Source organism: Watersipora subatra, chromosome 9 (genome assembly GCF_963576615.1).
Source record: "Watersipora subatra chromosome 9, tzWatSuba1.1, whole genome shotgun sequence".
Classification (NCBI taxonomy): Eukaryota; Metazoa; Bryozoa; class Gymnolaemata; order Cheilostomatida; family Watersiporidae; genus Watersipora; species Watersipora subatra.
Window position 1 is genome coordinate 26,842,066 of NC_088716.1, and position 18,733 is coordinate 26,860,798.

Genomic DNA, 18,733 nt, shown 5'->3' on the forward strand with positions numbered 1-18,733 from the left:
GTACAAGTATATATATATATACTTGAATATGACTATACACTAAAATATAACATACTAACAGATATAATATCATAAAAATTTATTATTTAACTTAAATTTAACATGTTCGGTCTTTTTAATTATACCAATTTGATTCTCGAGATCAAATTTCTTTCAACCTTCTCGGGCGCAATGGTCCAAAGCCATTTTTAATCGATCATTTGGCGTAACAACCTTTTGACCAGCAATTTTATCATAGGCAGTGGATTCATTTCAGGATATGAGAAATGGAAAGTTACTCTAGACATATCGTATTTGAGGAGTTGGCGCCTCTTGAGCCATATATCGCGAGTGCGAGCTGTTGTGGTCTTGCGACGCTTATAGATCAAACAGTAAAAATAGCCTAATTTGTTACATCTAAAAATAATAGTGGTTTCTTCTGAGGAACTTAGCAGAGTAATTCCTTTGTTGTTCAGTTTAGCTGTTGAGTGGCAATGAGAGGAAGGGCGAGAAAACACATTAATCAATTCTAATATATCACTCAAATTTGTCTCCTTTATCAATCATATTAAACCAACGGCCTTGCTGTAGAATATAACAGTGCATCATTGCATTTGTCACCAGTCAAGAACAACATTCACTTCTGGCCTTTCAAATCTTTCACTCTGACCCTGTTTCAGAAGTCATATTAGCATTACAGTTCGTAAACAACGTGATTTTCAAACTTAAGAATTCCAAGCATAACCTATGAAATGGTGGTTAACAATTGCAAAATATTAAACCGAAACACGTGTTCTTGTTTACCGTTTTACTTAGAGTTCATATTGTGTTTTAGTCGTGTGCTGATTTCACGGAGAGCAAATGATCTATAATCTGACCATAGCTGAGTTTTTGTATCTGTTAATGTTGTTTTTTAGATAATTTGTTTTTTGGAATTTAGTGTCAAAAGTCACTAGTAGTAATTTCAGTTCTGCTGTTGTTTAGACATAGACAGTAGTTTGACATGGAAGAATCGCTATCTTTGCGTCTGACTTTCTGCTGTCAGAGAACTCTCTGTTGTTCATAGAATGTAACTTTCTTATTTTTCTTTCCTGAAACTAGTTATTAGTTGCATAAACGTACCATTTTTATTGGCAGTTGAAATAAAGTGTCTTCAACCTTTTCGCAAAAAAATTTTTTTTAAGCAGTTTTCCTGTTGTATACCTGCAGGCGGTTTAACAATTGCATATTTGGTTGCCTAGGAGCCTGAGCTTCCACTCACAAAATGTCATGCCAATTTTTTTGATTATTGAAGAAATTAAGCTAATGTTGCTAATAGCAACAAAGAAGACTTGAAAAAATTACTGCGTACATAGTATGTTCATTGTTGTTATTGTCAACAAACATTTTACAGTTCAGCGGTTTCCGCTATTTCAGTGAATCTAAGAGATAATGGTTTTGGTTAATTACCTCCGGTATCTGGCTAGGTTCACATGGTTTATTCCGGTTAAAAGATGTCTATATACCTAGTTTGACCTCTCTCCTGACCAGTTTACCTTGCGCGCTATTGACATATTTAAATGAGGTTTTGAGAAGTCCGCACGACTTCCTTTTTACTGTTTCCACATTATACATTTATTACTGAGTGAACAGTGAAAAATTAATTCAGCAGTTAAGTCTGCAAATTTCGCAAAAATGGTTGAAGAGAAGCCAACTTCATTTCATTGTATAGCCCTTTGTCATCGTTCAAAGCAATAATGCATGAGCAATAATGCAGGTCGATGACAACTGTGAAGTATTGTCTTTATTTAAGCCGACTATCTAGTCGGTTGATTATTTTAAATTAATTCTTTGAACACTACATTATTATCGTCATTTCTTCTGTTGAAAACTTGGTAACATTTTATTAAGATATCGCAATATTCAACAGAACAATAGCTCTTTTTACTAACATGATAATGGGTGTACTGGTTTCATCCCTAATTGTTGAATATGTATTGTTAAGGAATTTAGTTTATTCTGGACTTCCTATCAATACTCTTACATTTGAGTTAATGCTCTCACTTTTTGTTTGACTCAAATTTGTTCAAATATCACAAAACACCACTTGAATAATTTTACCCGCGGTCTTGTTGCATTAAAATATGAAAGTCACCCACATTTTTAAGCTTCTTATAGTGTAAAGTATCACATATTTTTCTGGCAATTGCCAGTGCATGTCCTGCTGCTAGTCTTGAAGTATTAGACAGTCTCTTTTTCTTTGTTTCTAGTTTTGTTATTTTTATATGCTTCACCTAGAAATTATACGCAATAAAACTTCGCGCACACACGGGTCGCAGTAAAAATGGCTAATCGGGGTAAGTCTAAAGTTTGTTCTTGACATGAATCAAATTCTAAAATATTTATTACTGTAAAAACTTTGGGATTTTTTACGTGCTATTTTTCTTTGAAGATCATTCTGTGGCTTTTTTGCCATCTTTAAATGTCTGACCTGCTTGATGTTTTACAAAACCAAATCAGTGACATTCACAAAATTGAACACTATCTCCGGTTTATACTCTATAAAGTTATCATTGTGTTGGTGGTTTGCGTAGATTGCATCATCACGAGTTGTAACAAAATCAAATGAATGAGCTTGAAGGAAGAAATTTCAACTTGATGTCTTCTTTACTAGTCACCGGTATGAGCCACCAGGATATTAAACATACTTTCCTGTTTTTTGTGAACATTTACACAAGCCTCCTAAAAATGCATAATTTGAAAAAAAAAACAACCAAAGACGCTACACATGAATGAACCCGTCTTTATTCCTTCCATAGATCTATTCTACAGAGAGAATGTTATCGGGTGTCACGATATTGTGATATCCACATAGCAGCTAAGCATATGGATTTTTTTATGGATTTCCTTTTAATGCTTTAGCTTCTTAACAAAATCAGCGATTGGTGCAGAAGTACTGTTTTGGATAGCCTCTGCAGGGTATTGGTGATATGTTATGCAGTTTTGGATAGCCTCTGCAGGGTATTGGTGATATGTTATGCAGTTTTGGATAGCCTCTGCAGGGTATTGGTGATATGTTATGCAGTTTTGGATAGCCTCTGCAGGGTATTGGTGATATGTTATGCAGTTTTGGATAGCCTCTGCAGGGTATTGATGATATGTTATGCAGTTTTGGATAGCCTCTGCAGGGTATTGGTGATATGTTATGCAGTTTTGGATAGCCTCTGCAGGGTATTGGTGATATGTTATGCAGTTTTGGATAGCCTCTGCAGGGTATTGGTGATATGTTATGCAGTTTTGGATAGCCTCTGCAGGGTATTGGTGATATGTTATGCAGTTTTGCTTTATCCTAAAATTAGGTGCTCTTATGTATTCATAGTTGCACTTTAAGTATATCATAGCATTGTATCGCTATTGCCAAGCGTGACAACTCCAAGAAGCGAATCGGTTATGACGGGGGTTAGATTCCATTTGTGACTTCCTTTATCCATCTCCAATATTTTCTCTTGACGATTTTCAAGTCATCACCAAGTCGCATGATTTATGCACACAAAAGATGGACCAGTGTGTGTAGCCAGGGTTCCTTACGAATAGCGGGTATACTTCGGGGTGTGCAAGTTCTGATTGCCTACCCCTTACAATTGCTTGAAAGTTATGGTATGTTTTGCCTTGGTTGAAGTACATGAGTAACCAGGTGAAATGTTTTTGAAGTTTGTCCGACTTAGTTGGCAGTGACCAGGGCAGGCCTCCAGGCACACCATCAAAATCTCTCTTAATGTGTATGTAAAGAGTTTGTGTTTGTATGCTATGATAGCCAGTCAGAAGGGTTTTGTAAATACTAAAAATTATTTTACTGGATTCGTCATTGAGTCATTATTTAGTCGATAAAGTAAGTAATAAGTGGGTCCATCACAGTTTTAAATGATATTTAGATGATAACTCCAAGTTTATGGATATACATAGGCCCAAGTGATAGTAGCCCTTCGCTTACACACGGCAATGATAGATATCATTCTAGTTTCCACCGCATACCCTTGAGAATTTAGAATTTACCCTCTCAGTTCAACCATCAAATAACATTGAGCTAAAGAATCAACTCCTGTCTTCAACCATATTCCTTTTTGCACCATTTGTTGGTCCGTAACTAGACGACGGTTTATTATCCACTTTACACTTTTCTTATTCATTATATTATTATTTATTTATTTGATGAAAAACTTAAATATAGTTATTTTTACAATACGTAGGTACTGGCATCCGCTGGTTGAAAAGCCAATTAATGATATATCTACTTGTTTGAACTCTCGTGCTCCTCCCAAGGCATGTCGAGCGAATACAGAAGGTATTCAGGTAATAATGAAGTTCTTGGTCTGTCCTAAAGTCGCTGGCGGTCACTTATCATACGCTGGTCAAGACATTTCCTGACAATGGTTTCTTGGTTCATGATTGTGTTGTTTTGTTTGCAGAAAAGATTCAGTTCATGCTGAAAAAGAGAGGAGTGCGAACTACAACAGGCCTCTTTGCCCACCTGAGAGGCTCTGACAGAAATGGCGATGGCATGTTGGACAGGTTTGAGCTGCAGCAGGCACTGAAAGACTTTCATATCGTCCTTACCGATCAGGTAAACCAACATCACACACTGTCGAGGAATTGGCTTTTTAATGCCATTAGCGAGTATAAATAAAATAGATCGCATGCGCTGTTATCGGTTTTTATACAGACGCAATGTTTTTGCGTGTTGCGGAGCATCGTCTCCTGAATCAACTACAATATGAATGATTTAGTTCTGTAGCGTAAATCGTTGATGATAGAAATATTTCTTTTTACTGGCAACCATATTGCAACTAAGGCATCGAAAGTGCTCGTATGTTATTCAAAGCTAACTCTGCAAATTTAATAAAGTGGCTATTGCATTTGCGAGCAGCAAGTTATCAAATCGGAGAAAATTGAGTAAAATCAATGCCAATTGGTTGCTCAATCCAATCCAAATTCAACCCAAGCTTGCGATGGTTTGGTTGCTATGTGGCCACCTCTTTGTGACCACCGTGGTAGGCCAAACATGTTTTTCAATCACGCAGTTACAGCTGGCGTGTCTCCTTTTTAATGGCCTGTGTGAATTATAGATGGCTATCGCAGGAACTGAGTCCACTAGTCTGTGCCGTCATAACACGTGAAGCACCTGCCATGTCGCTATCAACCAGAAAATATTCTAAGTTTCATTCATAAATCTTATATAGCCTCGCCGTGGTCAACCTGTCAATATGCCAACTATCGGCTGAATGCTTGCAGCTAATCATTTCATCCAACGCTCATAAGCTAGGTTATCGGCTTCTCCACAAGTTTATTATATCCACAAGTTGGTCTTTCGTCGTCTGTAGTTAGCTGACTCTGACTTACCTCCTTATGTCGTGGATGACTTGACAGTCAAAGTCATAGATGTGGAAAGAAGTTTGACCTATTGTGTCAGACTTTTGATCTTTTTCTTTGGCAGCAATTTTTTATGAAAGTGTTATTATTACGAACACTTTAGATTTTAGCAAAAGTATTTTTAACGCATATCTTATGCAGATGAAATGGGATTTTACATGATTGAATAAACCTTTTGTACAATTATATTACAATTATATAACAATTATATTTAAAGAAATCATACAACTGGCGGACCACTGTTAAATTTTAAGTAGGCTGTGTGAAGAATATAAGGGGAAGGGTTGTTCCTATTATAAATTGTAGAAATTTTTGTCAATATCTTTTAGCTTTTTTTCGGAACTAACATAATGACCGTATTTTTGCTGAAATCTGAATCTCGTTTTTCGATTTTACTTACAAATGAAAACTGGCTGCTGTTATTGAAAAACTTGTTTACAAACTAAGGAGCGTCCTTCTATTTCTCACACGGATCGATCGGCCTCTTAGTGATGCGTCTATTCTTTTTCTCATCAGATGGCCACGAGGACTACTACTGTAGATGAGCATGCTAAAAACATATTTTTTATCACATACTGAGTGACACCACCCTCCCCTCTATTCCTTCCCACCCCTTGAGAGCGTGAGCGATGCGATAGCAAGCATATGCCGGCTCTATATTTTGCCTCTATATTTCTTATACATATGCCGGCAAAATATTTTGTTTCGCTGTTTGTTTTTCAGCTTCTAATTTAGTTCAGTCTTCTTCAGGAATTTGAGAGGATGTGGTCTGTCATAGACAGAAATAACGATGGTCTCTTAGACTATGGCGAATTCCTTCGAAGCTTTCTCGGAGAAATGAGTGAGTTTCGGAAAGCTTTTGTTAGAAAAGTGAGTGACTATCACCGATTCCATTAAATAGCTTTGCATAGAATAGATCACACTTACAATTTACGGTTTCAAGTAATTATTTAGGTTTTAAAACTTCTGCAAGGTGAGCTGACTACTGACTGACTGCTGACTGACTGCTGACTGTTTCGTATTGTTTTCCGTGACTAATTTAATACGTTTCATTATTGGTTTATTACCTTATCATCAGAATGTCCCCATATTCAAAAGTTTATAAGTTTTTTATATAGTTTTCAACAAAAAACAACTTGCAAAGATCTCTTTATATATAGCAGTAGATCACACATGGTTTGATAGTGATAATTTTAACATAACTTTGTATAGAAATGACTTGTCAGTCCCATGTCACTCAAAAAACTGCAACAACTGTAAAAATTGTCTGCAGATATAATAAACATGATAGGCTCACCAAAGTGTAGTCTTACAATGTCTGAGAATTATATCCTTTCGATGAAAGCATGAAATCAAGGTTTATATTTTAATGAGAAATAAACCTCGCCTCTGCAAACAATCCAGTTTATAAGAATTTCATCTTCTAGTATAAATGCAATTTTTGGAAGTCAAAGGTCATTAAAACTGATTAAAAGGCTGCCAATTCGATAATTCAATAAAGGCTCAAATGTTAAAGGTGGTCAATGACCAAGTCTACCGCAGGGCAACAGTTAGGGTGCTGTCTCAAGTTGTTAAGCTAACCAGAGAGAAATGTTAAAGGTACACCACTACAGATAACTACAGATACTTGATGTACAAGTGAAACAGAAAGTAGTATGTTTAAACTTGTAATATAAGAGTGTCTTGTGTACTAGCACTATTAACTACTAGCAGTTTATGAGAATCAACAAGGGGCTTGCTTCGTAAGGTGTGGTTTATGACTGATATAATTTTGCAAACAAGTTGAGAGGATTTCTTTCCCTTGTCTGTTTATTTGTCAGCCTTCCCATGTACATTGCATAATCATGGCATAAAATCTCTTTTCACCACAGTGCAAATTTTGGTGCTGTCAACAGATGTTTAGCGTAACCTGGTGGCACATGGTTCTCCAAAATGTCTGTATTGCGGTCCCAGTTAGACTTTGACAATGAACTTAGACGGTGAACTTCAACACTTGAAGGGGGTCTGTAAAAACACTTTAGTTTGACTCTATAGACACGTGTCTTTTTGAGGTTCCTGTCTGCTCATCTAAGGAGAGAAGGAGAGCCTTAAACCAAAGTGGTAGTGTTATTTTCCTGTTTGCGACCTGATCTCAGAGGTAACCATCTACTTGATATATTACACGCTGAAAAGGTTTAACTGGAATTTGAAGATTTAAAGTGATAAATGGATGTTATTTGCGTGTCATCAAAGATATTTGCCATCAAAGCCCCTTGATGCGCAAAAGGACGACTTTGAGGTTGTTTGCATGTTCCTCCAATTTTGTTGTGTTACCATGTGTGTGGTGAGATTTTATGGCCACTACTCCGCCAGGTTTTAACATCTGGCACCAAACCTTTGGTTTTGCCACTTTGTTTGTTCAAAAAGGGTTCATATTTGTCTAGTTTGTGTTATTGCTTGGACTGACGAGTCCAGCGCTGGAGACTTTCAGACACCAATTTTATATTCAACAGTAAATAGTAGATTAAATCCACGGCGACGTGTTTTGTAAAATATATTTGCTATAAGAAATTACAAGGTTTTTAGTACAAACATTGATTTGGTGTATACCATGGGGCATTTATAATTCACAAACTTACAAGCAAAACGCTCGTGTCTGGAAATGTATTCTAGAGTATGCTAAAATCAGTGTAAAATTCATAGAGTGATGTCTAAAAGTCATAGAGTGATGTCTAGAAGTCATAGAGTGATGTCTAGAAGTCATAGAGTGACATCTAGAAGTCATAAAGTGGCGTCTAGAAGTCATAAAGTGGCGTCTAGAAGTCATAGAGTGATGTCTAGAAGTCATAGAGTGATGTCTAGAAGTCATAGAGTGATGTCTAGAAGTCATAGAGTGATGTATAGAAGTCATAGAGTGATGTCTAGAAGTCATAGAGTGATGTCTAGAAGTCATAGAGTGATGTCTAGAAGTCATAGAGTGACATCTAGAAGTCATAAAGTGGCATCTAGAAGTCATAGAGTGATGTCTAGAAGTCATAGAGTGATGTCTAGAAGTCATAGAGTGATGTCTAGAAGTCATAGAGTGATGTCTAGAAGTCATAGAGTGATGTCTAGAAGTCATAGAGTGATGTCTAGAAGTCATAGAGTGATGAATAAAAGAGAGCTGATGTAACGTTTGAAAAGGTAAAAGATAATAAACATTCAACGCTTGGATAATCAAATGACATAGTTTTTAGTGGAAGTTACGTATAAAGGCCGATGATATAAGTTTTTGAGAAAAAGTATCAAACAATGAATTTAATTCCGCCGGCTGTGTTCTGAGCTGGCACATGTTTTTCGGTAAATCTCTTGCTAGAGGGCAGGATTTAGCGTTTCTGCAGAAATTAACTACATCAATCTCTAAATGTTTTAATGTGAAGCTGATTAGCCCTGAAGTGAAAGACGCTTTTCTAGTCATAAAAGAAAGTTGGCTGTAGTCAAGAATAAGAGATTTTTGTTAATAAATGGCAAAATTTGTTTTTGTGTAAACAAGTTGGCACAAAACTATTATAATCATGGAAAAATAGTCAATAATTCCAGTGTTGTCTTCTCATTATCGTTAGAATATTATAAGGCTGCCTCTCAGTCGTTGAAATTAGGTAAAAATAATTTGAATTTATCTACATGTATCAGTCAACTGGTTTAGATTAAAATTATTATGATAGAGGCTAAGTTACAGTTTTATGTTATACATTTGTATAGGGTAGAGTTGTATAAGGTAGATTTGTACGAGGTAGATTTGTATACGGTAGATTTATACGAGGTAGATTTGTACGAGATAGATTTGTTCGAGGTAAATTTTTATAAGGTAGATTTGTATAAGGTAGAGTTGTATAAGGTAGATTTGTACGAGGTAGATTTGTATACGGTAGATTTATACGAGGTAGATTTGTACGAGGTAGATTTGTTCGAGGTAAATTTTTATAAGGTAGATTTGTACAAGGTAGATTTGTATAAGGTAGATTTGCACGAGGTAGATTTGTATAAGGTAGATTTGTATGATGTAGATTTGTATAAGATTTGTATAAGGTAGATTTGAACAAGGTAGATTTGTATAAGGTAGATTTGTACGAGGTAGATTTGTACGAGGTAGATTTGTATAAGGTAGATTTGTACGAGGTAGATTTGTACGAGGTAGATTTGTACGAGGTAGAATTGTGAACACACGAATTAGACCACACACGCAGGCGCACACTACATAGATACACACACCAAATGACACACACACCAAATGACACACACACCAAATAACACACACACCAAATGACACACACACACCAAATGACACACACACACACCAAATGACACACACACCAAATGACACACACACCAAATGACACACACACCAAATGACACACACACCAAATGACACACGCACACCAAATGACAAACACACCAAATGACACACACACCAAATGACACGCGCACACCAAATGACACGCGCACACCAAATGACACACGCACACCAAATGACACACGCACCCCAAATGACACACGCACCCCAAATGACACACGCACCCCAAATGACACACACACCAAATGAAACACACACACCAAATGACACACACACCAAATGACACACACACACCAAATGACACACACACACCAAATGACACACACACCAAATGACACACACACACACCAAATAACACACACACCAAATAACACACACACAAAATGACACACACACACACCAAATAACACACACACCAAATGACACACACACCAAATAACACACACACCAAATAACACACACACCAAATGACATACACACACCAAATGACACACACACCAAATGACACACACACCAAATGACACACACACCAAATGACACACGCACACCAAATAACACACGCACCAAATGACACACGCACCAAATGACACACGCACCAAATAACACACGCACCAAATGACACACACACCAAATGACACACGCACCAAATGACACACACACCAAATGACACACACACCAAATGACACACACACACCAAATGACACACACACACCAAATGACACACACACTAAATGACACACGCACACCAAATGACACACTTCAACCTTTCAGATCCTCATTATCATCATTCAGCTGTTCTGTCATACTTCCAGACTTCTGTCATACTTCCAGACTTCTGTCATACTTCCAGACTTCTGTCATACTTCCAGACTTCTGTCATACTTCTAGACTTCTGTCATACTTCCAGACTTCTGTCATACTTCCAGACTTCTGTCATACTTCTAGACTTCAGTCATACTTCCAGACTTCTGTCATACTTCCAGACTTCTGTCATACTTCCAGACTTCTGTCATACTTCCAGACTTCTGTCATACTTCCAGACTTCTGTCATACTTCCAGACTTCTGTCATACTTCCAGACTTCTGTCATACTTCCAGACTTTTGTCATACTTCCAGACTTCTGAATTAAGAGTGCTTTTAAGTGATTTAAGAGATTAAATTAATTTCTGATCTTTTATGACTCAAAATTAATACAGTGAAACATGGATAACTCGCCCTCGGATATAGCGAACACATGGTTAACTCGACTGGATTTGCTTGGTCCGTTCCCACGCAATGATAAATGGCTCTATATAACTCGAATTCAACACTGTTATAACGAACTGTTTTTTGCCCAACGCCTACCGAAACGGTTGCTATCGCTTTAGAAAATCACTTTATTCCAAGCCATAGAGGTAAACCTCAACTTTTTGTAATTCATAAGCGTCGTTATTACCTCCATCGGCAAAATATTTTTGTCAACGACTGTTCTAAAGGTTTAGTGAAATTTGATTTATACTGCTATACGATGAATAGCGCGGACTGGCCCGGCCACGGGCGCAAGGATTTTCGCCACGCACATACAAAACAAAAATCGCATGTTGTTTTGTATGTGCGTGGCGAAAATCCTTGAGTGCGTGACCCGGCTAGCCCGTGACGAATATTTTTCCGAAGTTGATTCCGTGTTGAATCAACGTCGGAATGTTCAATGTTTAAAACGTCTTAAAATTTGTTTTTATTAAACGTATACGTTTTCTTAGCTAAAAAAACTATTCATCGTTTGACCTAAACACAGAATACGTGTGTACATTCAATAAGTATCCATTCAAAAAGCGTGAGTGATATACAATGTACTGTTAAACCTCGTAAAAATTTTAATTGAACTGCCTCGGAGTGTTGCTCTTAACGAATCCCAGGTAAAGTAAGGTAATCTTTCCATAAACTTCAAGAAAGATCGGCAAAATTGATCGTGGGTAAAACGCTCAAAAGAAAAAGATGTCTTTTCTTTGAGCATTTCAGCAACGATCAAGTTTTGCCAATGTCAATCTAAAAAACGTCCTGGCAATAACATCACCTCAAACAATAAACCAATCTCAAGTGATAGAAAAATCTCTATACTTTTTGATAAAAACGTTTTAAACTTTACATTAGAAGCATTTAATTTGAAACAAGCCATTTGTGCTTTTGATTTATATTATAGTTTGTATATGTTCATGTATCTACTAATAAATAAGTGAATACATGGACTTGTGACAGTGCTCTGATAACTTGAACACTCTGATAATTCGAACACTTTTGCTCGGTCCCTTAAAGGTTGAGTTATCCGAGTTTCACTGTATTAATTGTCGGTGTATTTTGAATAAAATATAACATAAATACTTCTATTTAAGCGTGTGGTGCGTTGTCTAGCCATTTTTGTTAGTCATTTTAGTCACCTGATAACAAAAGGCTGTGATTGGTCGGTCATTCACGGTACTGATTTTATGTTCACACCAGCACCTGGAATTTTTACCTGCAGTTTTTTGTCGTAGTAGTAGTGACCCCTAGTGACCCCTAGAATAATTGACCCCTAGTGACCCCTAGAATAATTAAACTAATTATCATACGCTAGCTTCGTTAAAACTTCAAACATTAAACACGGCTGAGCAACATTACCATGATGAGAACATAGCTTACCATTGTGTAACCTTGACCTTGTAATAACATTTCATTAATAAATTATTTGACAAGATTCCCTCATTTGCGAGTTTATACGTAGTTTCAAGTGTTCAGACAGATAGTTGGTGTCAGCTTATACGCAAGTATATACTGTAACAAGCACTTCTCTGCAGCAGGAATAAATTTCTGATAACAATGAAATTGGTTTTTATACCTTCAAGCCATCAGTGATCCTAAATTCTATTAGTTTACGGTTTGTAATATGTTAGGGTGTCTCGAAATGAATTGTAGTTTTTAGCTTTTTCTGTTCATTGAACAGATTGTACAGAGTTAGACGCTTAGCTTAGAGTTAAGGTCAGACCACACGTAACGAATTATTCGTTCAATCTGACCGAATTCACGAATTTCACAGAATTCACAGATTTATTCAGCCAAATATCACAGAATCGTCTGAGCTGTGCATGCACACTGAATTCGTCAACGAAACGCCTTTAATTGGCTAACCAATTTTTTTAGCGAGCACGATTCTAGTAGCGTGGACAAGTGGTATAATCCAAGACACGTACGACGACACACAATAAAAGTATCACCGCGATATGACTTGATACATTCGATGCAACTGCCTATATGCGCTAGAGATAGCGACTGTTTTTGCGACAGAGCTTTTGCTGCATAAAAAGAAATTATTATTATTGAAAAAGAAACAATTTATAGCTTCTAAAACATCTAAAAGAAAATACTGAATACACGATGAGAAGTTCCTGCTATGGTGAACCAACGAGAGAGAACCAACAATGGCGCATATAGGTAGTTGCATCGTATCTATCGAGTCAATGTATCAAGTGATAACTTTATTGTGTGTCGTCGTACGTGTCTTGGACTATACCACTTATCAAAGCTACTAGAATCGTGCTCGCTTAAAAAATTGGTTAGCCAATTAAAAGCGTTTCGTTAGACGAATTCGGTGTGCATGCACAGCTCAAACGATTCTGCGATATTCTGCCGAATAAATCTGTGAATTCTGTGAAATTCGTGAATTAAGTCAGATTGAAAGAATAATTCGTTGTGAGGCCGGACCTTTAGACGCTTAGTTGTGGTGGTTAAAAAAAGGTGTGACCTATCGTTTTGTGGCAATAGGCTATAAACTTGTTTCTTCAAAGGGAGAGCAGCATGAGAGACTGGCCGCGCTAATTAATCTCTCATAACATCATATAGCTCTCATGTGTAAGTACACCACTAGACACTTACACTCTGGTATTTTCTGCTTCAATTACATTACTCATTAGAGTAATAGTACTCAGGTTTCTATCATTATATTGGAAGGCTTCATTTGGTCAAGAACTGCAGGCGAAGGTATGCGCTGTCATCACTTTAAAAAGACCACGGAAAATCTCGCTTAGTACATTGAGCCATGCTTGCGCGGGTGAATGCACTGCTGGTCAGTTTGAGATGAAGAAAGACACTGCCTCCACCTTGTTTTGCGAATCTTGACACCTTTTGGTTCTTTGAGTACTTAACGCCTCATTGGCTTAGCTCTCCGAGCCTTAATAACAGTTTCATAGCCCTAATAACAGCTTACTTTGCAGCCACCGACCGACCGTGCTCCACCACTGCCCTTTCCTCTCTTTAGAGCTTTGCTGTTCCTCAAGCCAGTTTTTGGTTAGAATTTAAAGTGAATGTTTTTGTTTGTATTTGATTGTCTAGGCATTCCAAAAGATGGATCCACAGCGCGCAGGAGTTGTCAGCTTTCCTTCAATGAGAAAGTTCTTCAATGCTGCTAAACATCCATGGGTTAAGTCAGGTTAGCCCAGGCTCTTAACAACATTTTTCTTAAATTTTTCTGTCTGTCTTTGGTATTTATGTAAATTGAATGCAAATTGTTACACAGATGTCTTTGCGGAGGATCATGGTGTCAAAATAAAACTGCTATCGGTCAAAGCTTCACGGTTTTCTCATCCTAGGGGCTGTCCTTACTGTTTTTGTTAAACACATAGTTAATTTAACCCGTGTGTCAGTATTATGTGAAAGCATCTGTAAAGAGGTAAATTCGTCTTTACGAATATGCATAGGTGACCCAGTAGTAAGATTCACGCCTCTTGGTTGCAAGCTTTGTGATTCGCTTCTTGTTTTTGGTGGTGAGCTCATAACACTACTTTCGCATTGTATAAAGTTGCACGTAAATTCTTTGTTGCAAAAGGTAGTAAAATACACAAAAACTAAAGGTAACAAATTTTATGTCAGACAAATTTGAAAGTGATCTCCAGATATCTGCTGAACTGTTAGCCAGAATGTATACCAAGTTCAATGATAGTACTTGAAAGTAAACTCGGTTGCCACATGCATTCAAGTGTTCTTTTTATGATTTATCTTTTACTGCTTCAAAGTAGAGTAAGCTGTTTTATTGTCTTTCAAATAAGTGGATATCATGAACTTGTAGGTTTTTCAGACAATAACTCTTTCTCTGCAGGTCAGCTTAGTGAAATAGGATTAACTGAGCAGTTCCTCGCCTCATGGTCGCACTGTGTCACCCTCGAGCAGATTAGCTACCTAGAATTCGAGGAGTATTATGAAGGTAAGGCATTCCTTTAGCGCATCATCTTCGTTCACCTCGTCACTCCTCGTCACTCTTTGTTTCCTTGGGCCCGCTCTATTCGCTTCGTCTTTCCTTTCTGCCTTATTATGATTGAATGCTTATTCGTGAGATAACCATCTGGTGAAGAGGTACTTGTTCAGGCCATTACAAGTAGTGCATTTAGTTCAGCCTTTAAGAGAAATCAAGAATATATGATCATAATTTCTCTCGAGAATGTCGGAATTTGGAAACGACAATGTCTAACTCTAGAATAAATATTTGATTATCTGCTATATCAATATTTATGACAGGCTGTTGGCTTTAAAAAACTACCAGCACAATTATAATGTTAATTAAATAGTAGAAATAACTTAAGCGTAAGGGTACAGGGTTTGTCTATGTTGTTTCATTACAGCCTGTTGTATAGTTTCTTATCACTGACTCACACGACGGGGGGGGATGCATCTATTCTATACAATCGGCCTATCGTCGTTGCATTGGCTCATACACGGTGGCTATCCTCCGAGTCGTCGAGTCCTGATTATAATCCATATTTTCCTATCAATTTTAGGTCTGTCAATTGGAATAGAGTCAGATGACGAATTTATTAACATCTTGAAGAACTGCTGGGGACTTTAATAAGAACGCTAATATTCTCTCAGTCTGATGTCACTAATATTGGAACTAGAAAGAACTAATACGGCCAGTTTCCTGGAGGACTCTGCAGACCATCGGTGTGTTACCGACATTGACGATAAGAAGATGATAAAATAGCCTCATGGAGTCGGGCTTGGTTATGGAGATTAGAGGTCGTCCAATGGTTGAGATGGTAACTGTTTGTCTTGGGTTAATAGAATTATCATGATACTGGTGATAGGGATGGCGTTACCGCAGCGTTATCTGCCACAATATCATAATTGTATCAGTTCAATTCATTTATGGAAAGCTTTACGGATTATAAGAAATATTTCAATACCGTCCGATCATCAGCATTTTCACATTTCTTTTTAGCTTTCAATATTTTCAAGTAAGCTTTTCTTCATTCTGAAAGTAAGTTCGGTTGCCTTTTGATAGCTTATATCATTTCAGGAGCATTTAATTGCTGTGTACATTAATGGCGCTGCCCTGTTTGTACTATTGATTTTGTTATTTTTGTGGAGTTCACATAATTTTTATTGTATTAGCTCGGTAAATCTTTTTGCTCTGTTTCTACCGTCCATCTTCACTAAATATTGTCACAAACTCTCATGCTCATTCTTAAGTTCTGTTTTTATTCTTCAATAATAAAATTCCATCTTCAGTGTGACCTTCTTGCTTATCAAACAAACTCTTTATCATTCATGTTTTACAGCTGGTCTAGAGGTGAACACATAAGAGGGCATACTAGCCAGTTTGCTTGTCATGTGGTCAGTCTCTCCGCTGCATAAAGGGTGATATCTATCAGCTGGAGTTGTTTTTAAGAATTCTCATATGGTTGAAACTTTGTGAAGTACCGCATGTTGTTATGGGATATGCATTGCCCTGTCCTGCCTCTGCCTTGTTCTCCTTAATACTGCTATGTATGAAAGCATTCTAGTTGCAGGCATAATTCACGGCGTTTGATTGAAGTCTCAAATACTTTGGGTTTACTCGACCACAATGAAAAAGCTAATTTCCTCATAAGTTTAGGCCTACCCTTTCTAGGATCCTGCATTTTTAATAAAGGCGATCCGAAGAGCAAGGTCCAGTAAACCGAGTTCAATAGTCCAAAAAACATGCTGCACCCGGTCCCACCCGCCCTTGATTATCGGTTGCCAAAATCTGTTGGGTAAATACTGGTCCAAGGTGCCGGAGGCTGCAGTTGAAATTAAAAGTTGCTGTTCATTCAACTTTCTCGAGTTCACGCATGCGTTCTTCGCAAACCTTCGTGTTGAGCGTCATTGTGTTGAGCTTCATTCGTTGAACTTCTTTATGAACATGGAAAGGCTGGCGTGTGGGATGCTCTGGATTAGTAGAATCAGAATTTGGTCAATAACAAAGTCCACACAGATGTTGTTTGTTAGACATAGCGTTAAGAATGTGTTAAACTCAGGTATATCAGGTAATGATAATGATAACGATAATGATGAGTAGATAACGCTAACTATATTCTAAGAACGATGCTGTGTACGTGTGTACAATCTAAGGCATTGCTTCATGAGCAAAGCATCTATTGAAGCTTGCTTTTCTAGGCGCAAGTTAGAAATAAAATATAAAGTTAGCAGGCCCTGCACAGTGCAATTTGTTTCTATACTGTGCTGCCACAGTGCAGTTTGTTTCTATACTGTGTTGCCACAGCGCAGTTTGTTTCTATGCTGTGTTGCCACAGTGCAGTTTGTTTCTATACTGTGTTGTCACAGTGTAGTTTGTTTCTATACTGTGTTGTCACAGTGCAGTTTGTTTCTATACTGTGTTGTCACAGTGCAGTTTGTTTTTATACTGTGTTGCCACAGTGCAGTTTGTTTCTATACTGTGTTGTCACAGTGCAGTTTGTTTCTATACTGTGTTGTCACAGTGCAGTTTGTTTCTATACTGTGTTGTCACAGTGCAGTTTGTTTCTATACTGTGTTGCCACAGTGCAGCTTGTTTCTATACTGTGTTGTCACAGTGCAGTTTGTTTCTATACTGTGTTGCCACAGTGCAGCTTGTTTCTATACTGTGTTGTCACAGTGCAGGTTTATTCTATACTGTGTTGTCACAGTGCAGTTTGTCTAAAAAAGTTGTAGGGTTTCTTGTCTTCACACTAATGCAAAGCGTCATGAATTTATTATTGTTAGTATTATTCTATTGCTCTTGAAAAGATTAGATGAAAATCATTTCTTCATTTGAAAAGTAATGGCACTTCACAAAGTGAACGCATGTCAGAAATACCACTGCTGTAGCAAAATATTTGCAACACATTGTATGCTGCCGAAGCTTGTACCTTCATGCTTCGAGCTTTTTACCTTTCTTCTACCACCAATTGTTTTAGCTTATTAACTAACCTGTCAGTATTTTTCTGTTTGAGTTTATAATTTAAGCCAGTTTTTAGGTGAGGTGCTTCTTCCCTTTCTTCTCGTAATACATAAATGCCATTAAACGCTACCGACTGTGTCATGCTTAGAATTGCAGCTGATATCTCTGATATCTTTATACAACTAATAGAGGAGTACGGGTAGCCGGTGTACGGATAGAGTTGGGAACACCTAGTATTCGTAAAATATCTTTCTTGTTTCCTACTTGCATTTATCTTAAGATTCAAAATACAAGAAGCTTGGAAAATATTTAACTTTATCTGTTTTTTTCCACAAAGACTAACAGAAATTACAATAAAGTGAGTAGTAGAGATCTGGATATAAAAAAGCCCTAAAAATATGAGCCCCAAAACCCTGCACACGTAACAGAAAGCCTGCTGTATCAGCCTTACCGATAGTAGAAAGGAAACGTGGAATTAAATTAATTAATAATTAATACGTTTGCCCATTCTTATTTTTTAATCCCTTCATGCAGTCATGACTAAAATAATTGCCAACTGTTATGTAACAGATTAATATTTTGGTTTGACTCAGGTCTGGTTTATTGCAAGAGAGAGCTAATTAACTAATAGCAGGAATTCATTATCTGAATGACTTTTTTCCATTCACATATTTAAATAAAATAGCTTACCCAGATGCATTTAGGCTATCAATCGTACTAATATAACGAATTTAGCATATCATTTACATATTAGCATGAAAATAAAATCTTGGACTCCTTCCTGACCAGAACACAAAGCAGCTACTGTCTAGGATCAGTATTAACCCTAACTTCATGCCAAAGTGTGGTTTTGC

The 18,733-nt window shown here is 37.2% G+C and overlaps 1 protein-coding gene across 3 annotated transcripts in view; it reads left to right on the plus strand.

The window, feature by feature from the left end:
• Positions 1–16,212, plus strand: part of LOC137403842 (calcyphosin-2-like) — a 59,466-nt gene extending 43,254 nt beyond the window's left edge. Inside the window, exons 12-16 of one of the 3 annotated variants that reach the window (XR_010979624.1) lie at positions 4,425–4,579; positions 6,136–6,226; positions 14,039–14,135; positions 14,802–14,906; positions 15,478–15,509. Coding sequence is in view for 2 of the 3 variants with exons in the window: in XM_068089910.1 (XP_067946011.1) it covers positions 4,425–4,579; positions 6,136–6,255; positions 14,039–14,135; positions 14,802–14,906; positions 15,478–15,545 (545 nt within the window). In the remaining variant the exon portion in view is untranslated. Of the gene's footprint in view, positions 1–4,424; positions 4,580–6,135; positions 6,256–14,038; positions 14,136–14,801; positions 14,907–15,477 lie in introns of all 3 variants that reach the window. The other 2 variants (XM_068089910.1, XM_068089911.1) reach the window with 2 other exon arrangements.
• The last annotated feature ends 2,521 nt before the right edge of the window (positions 16,213–18,733 follow it).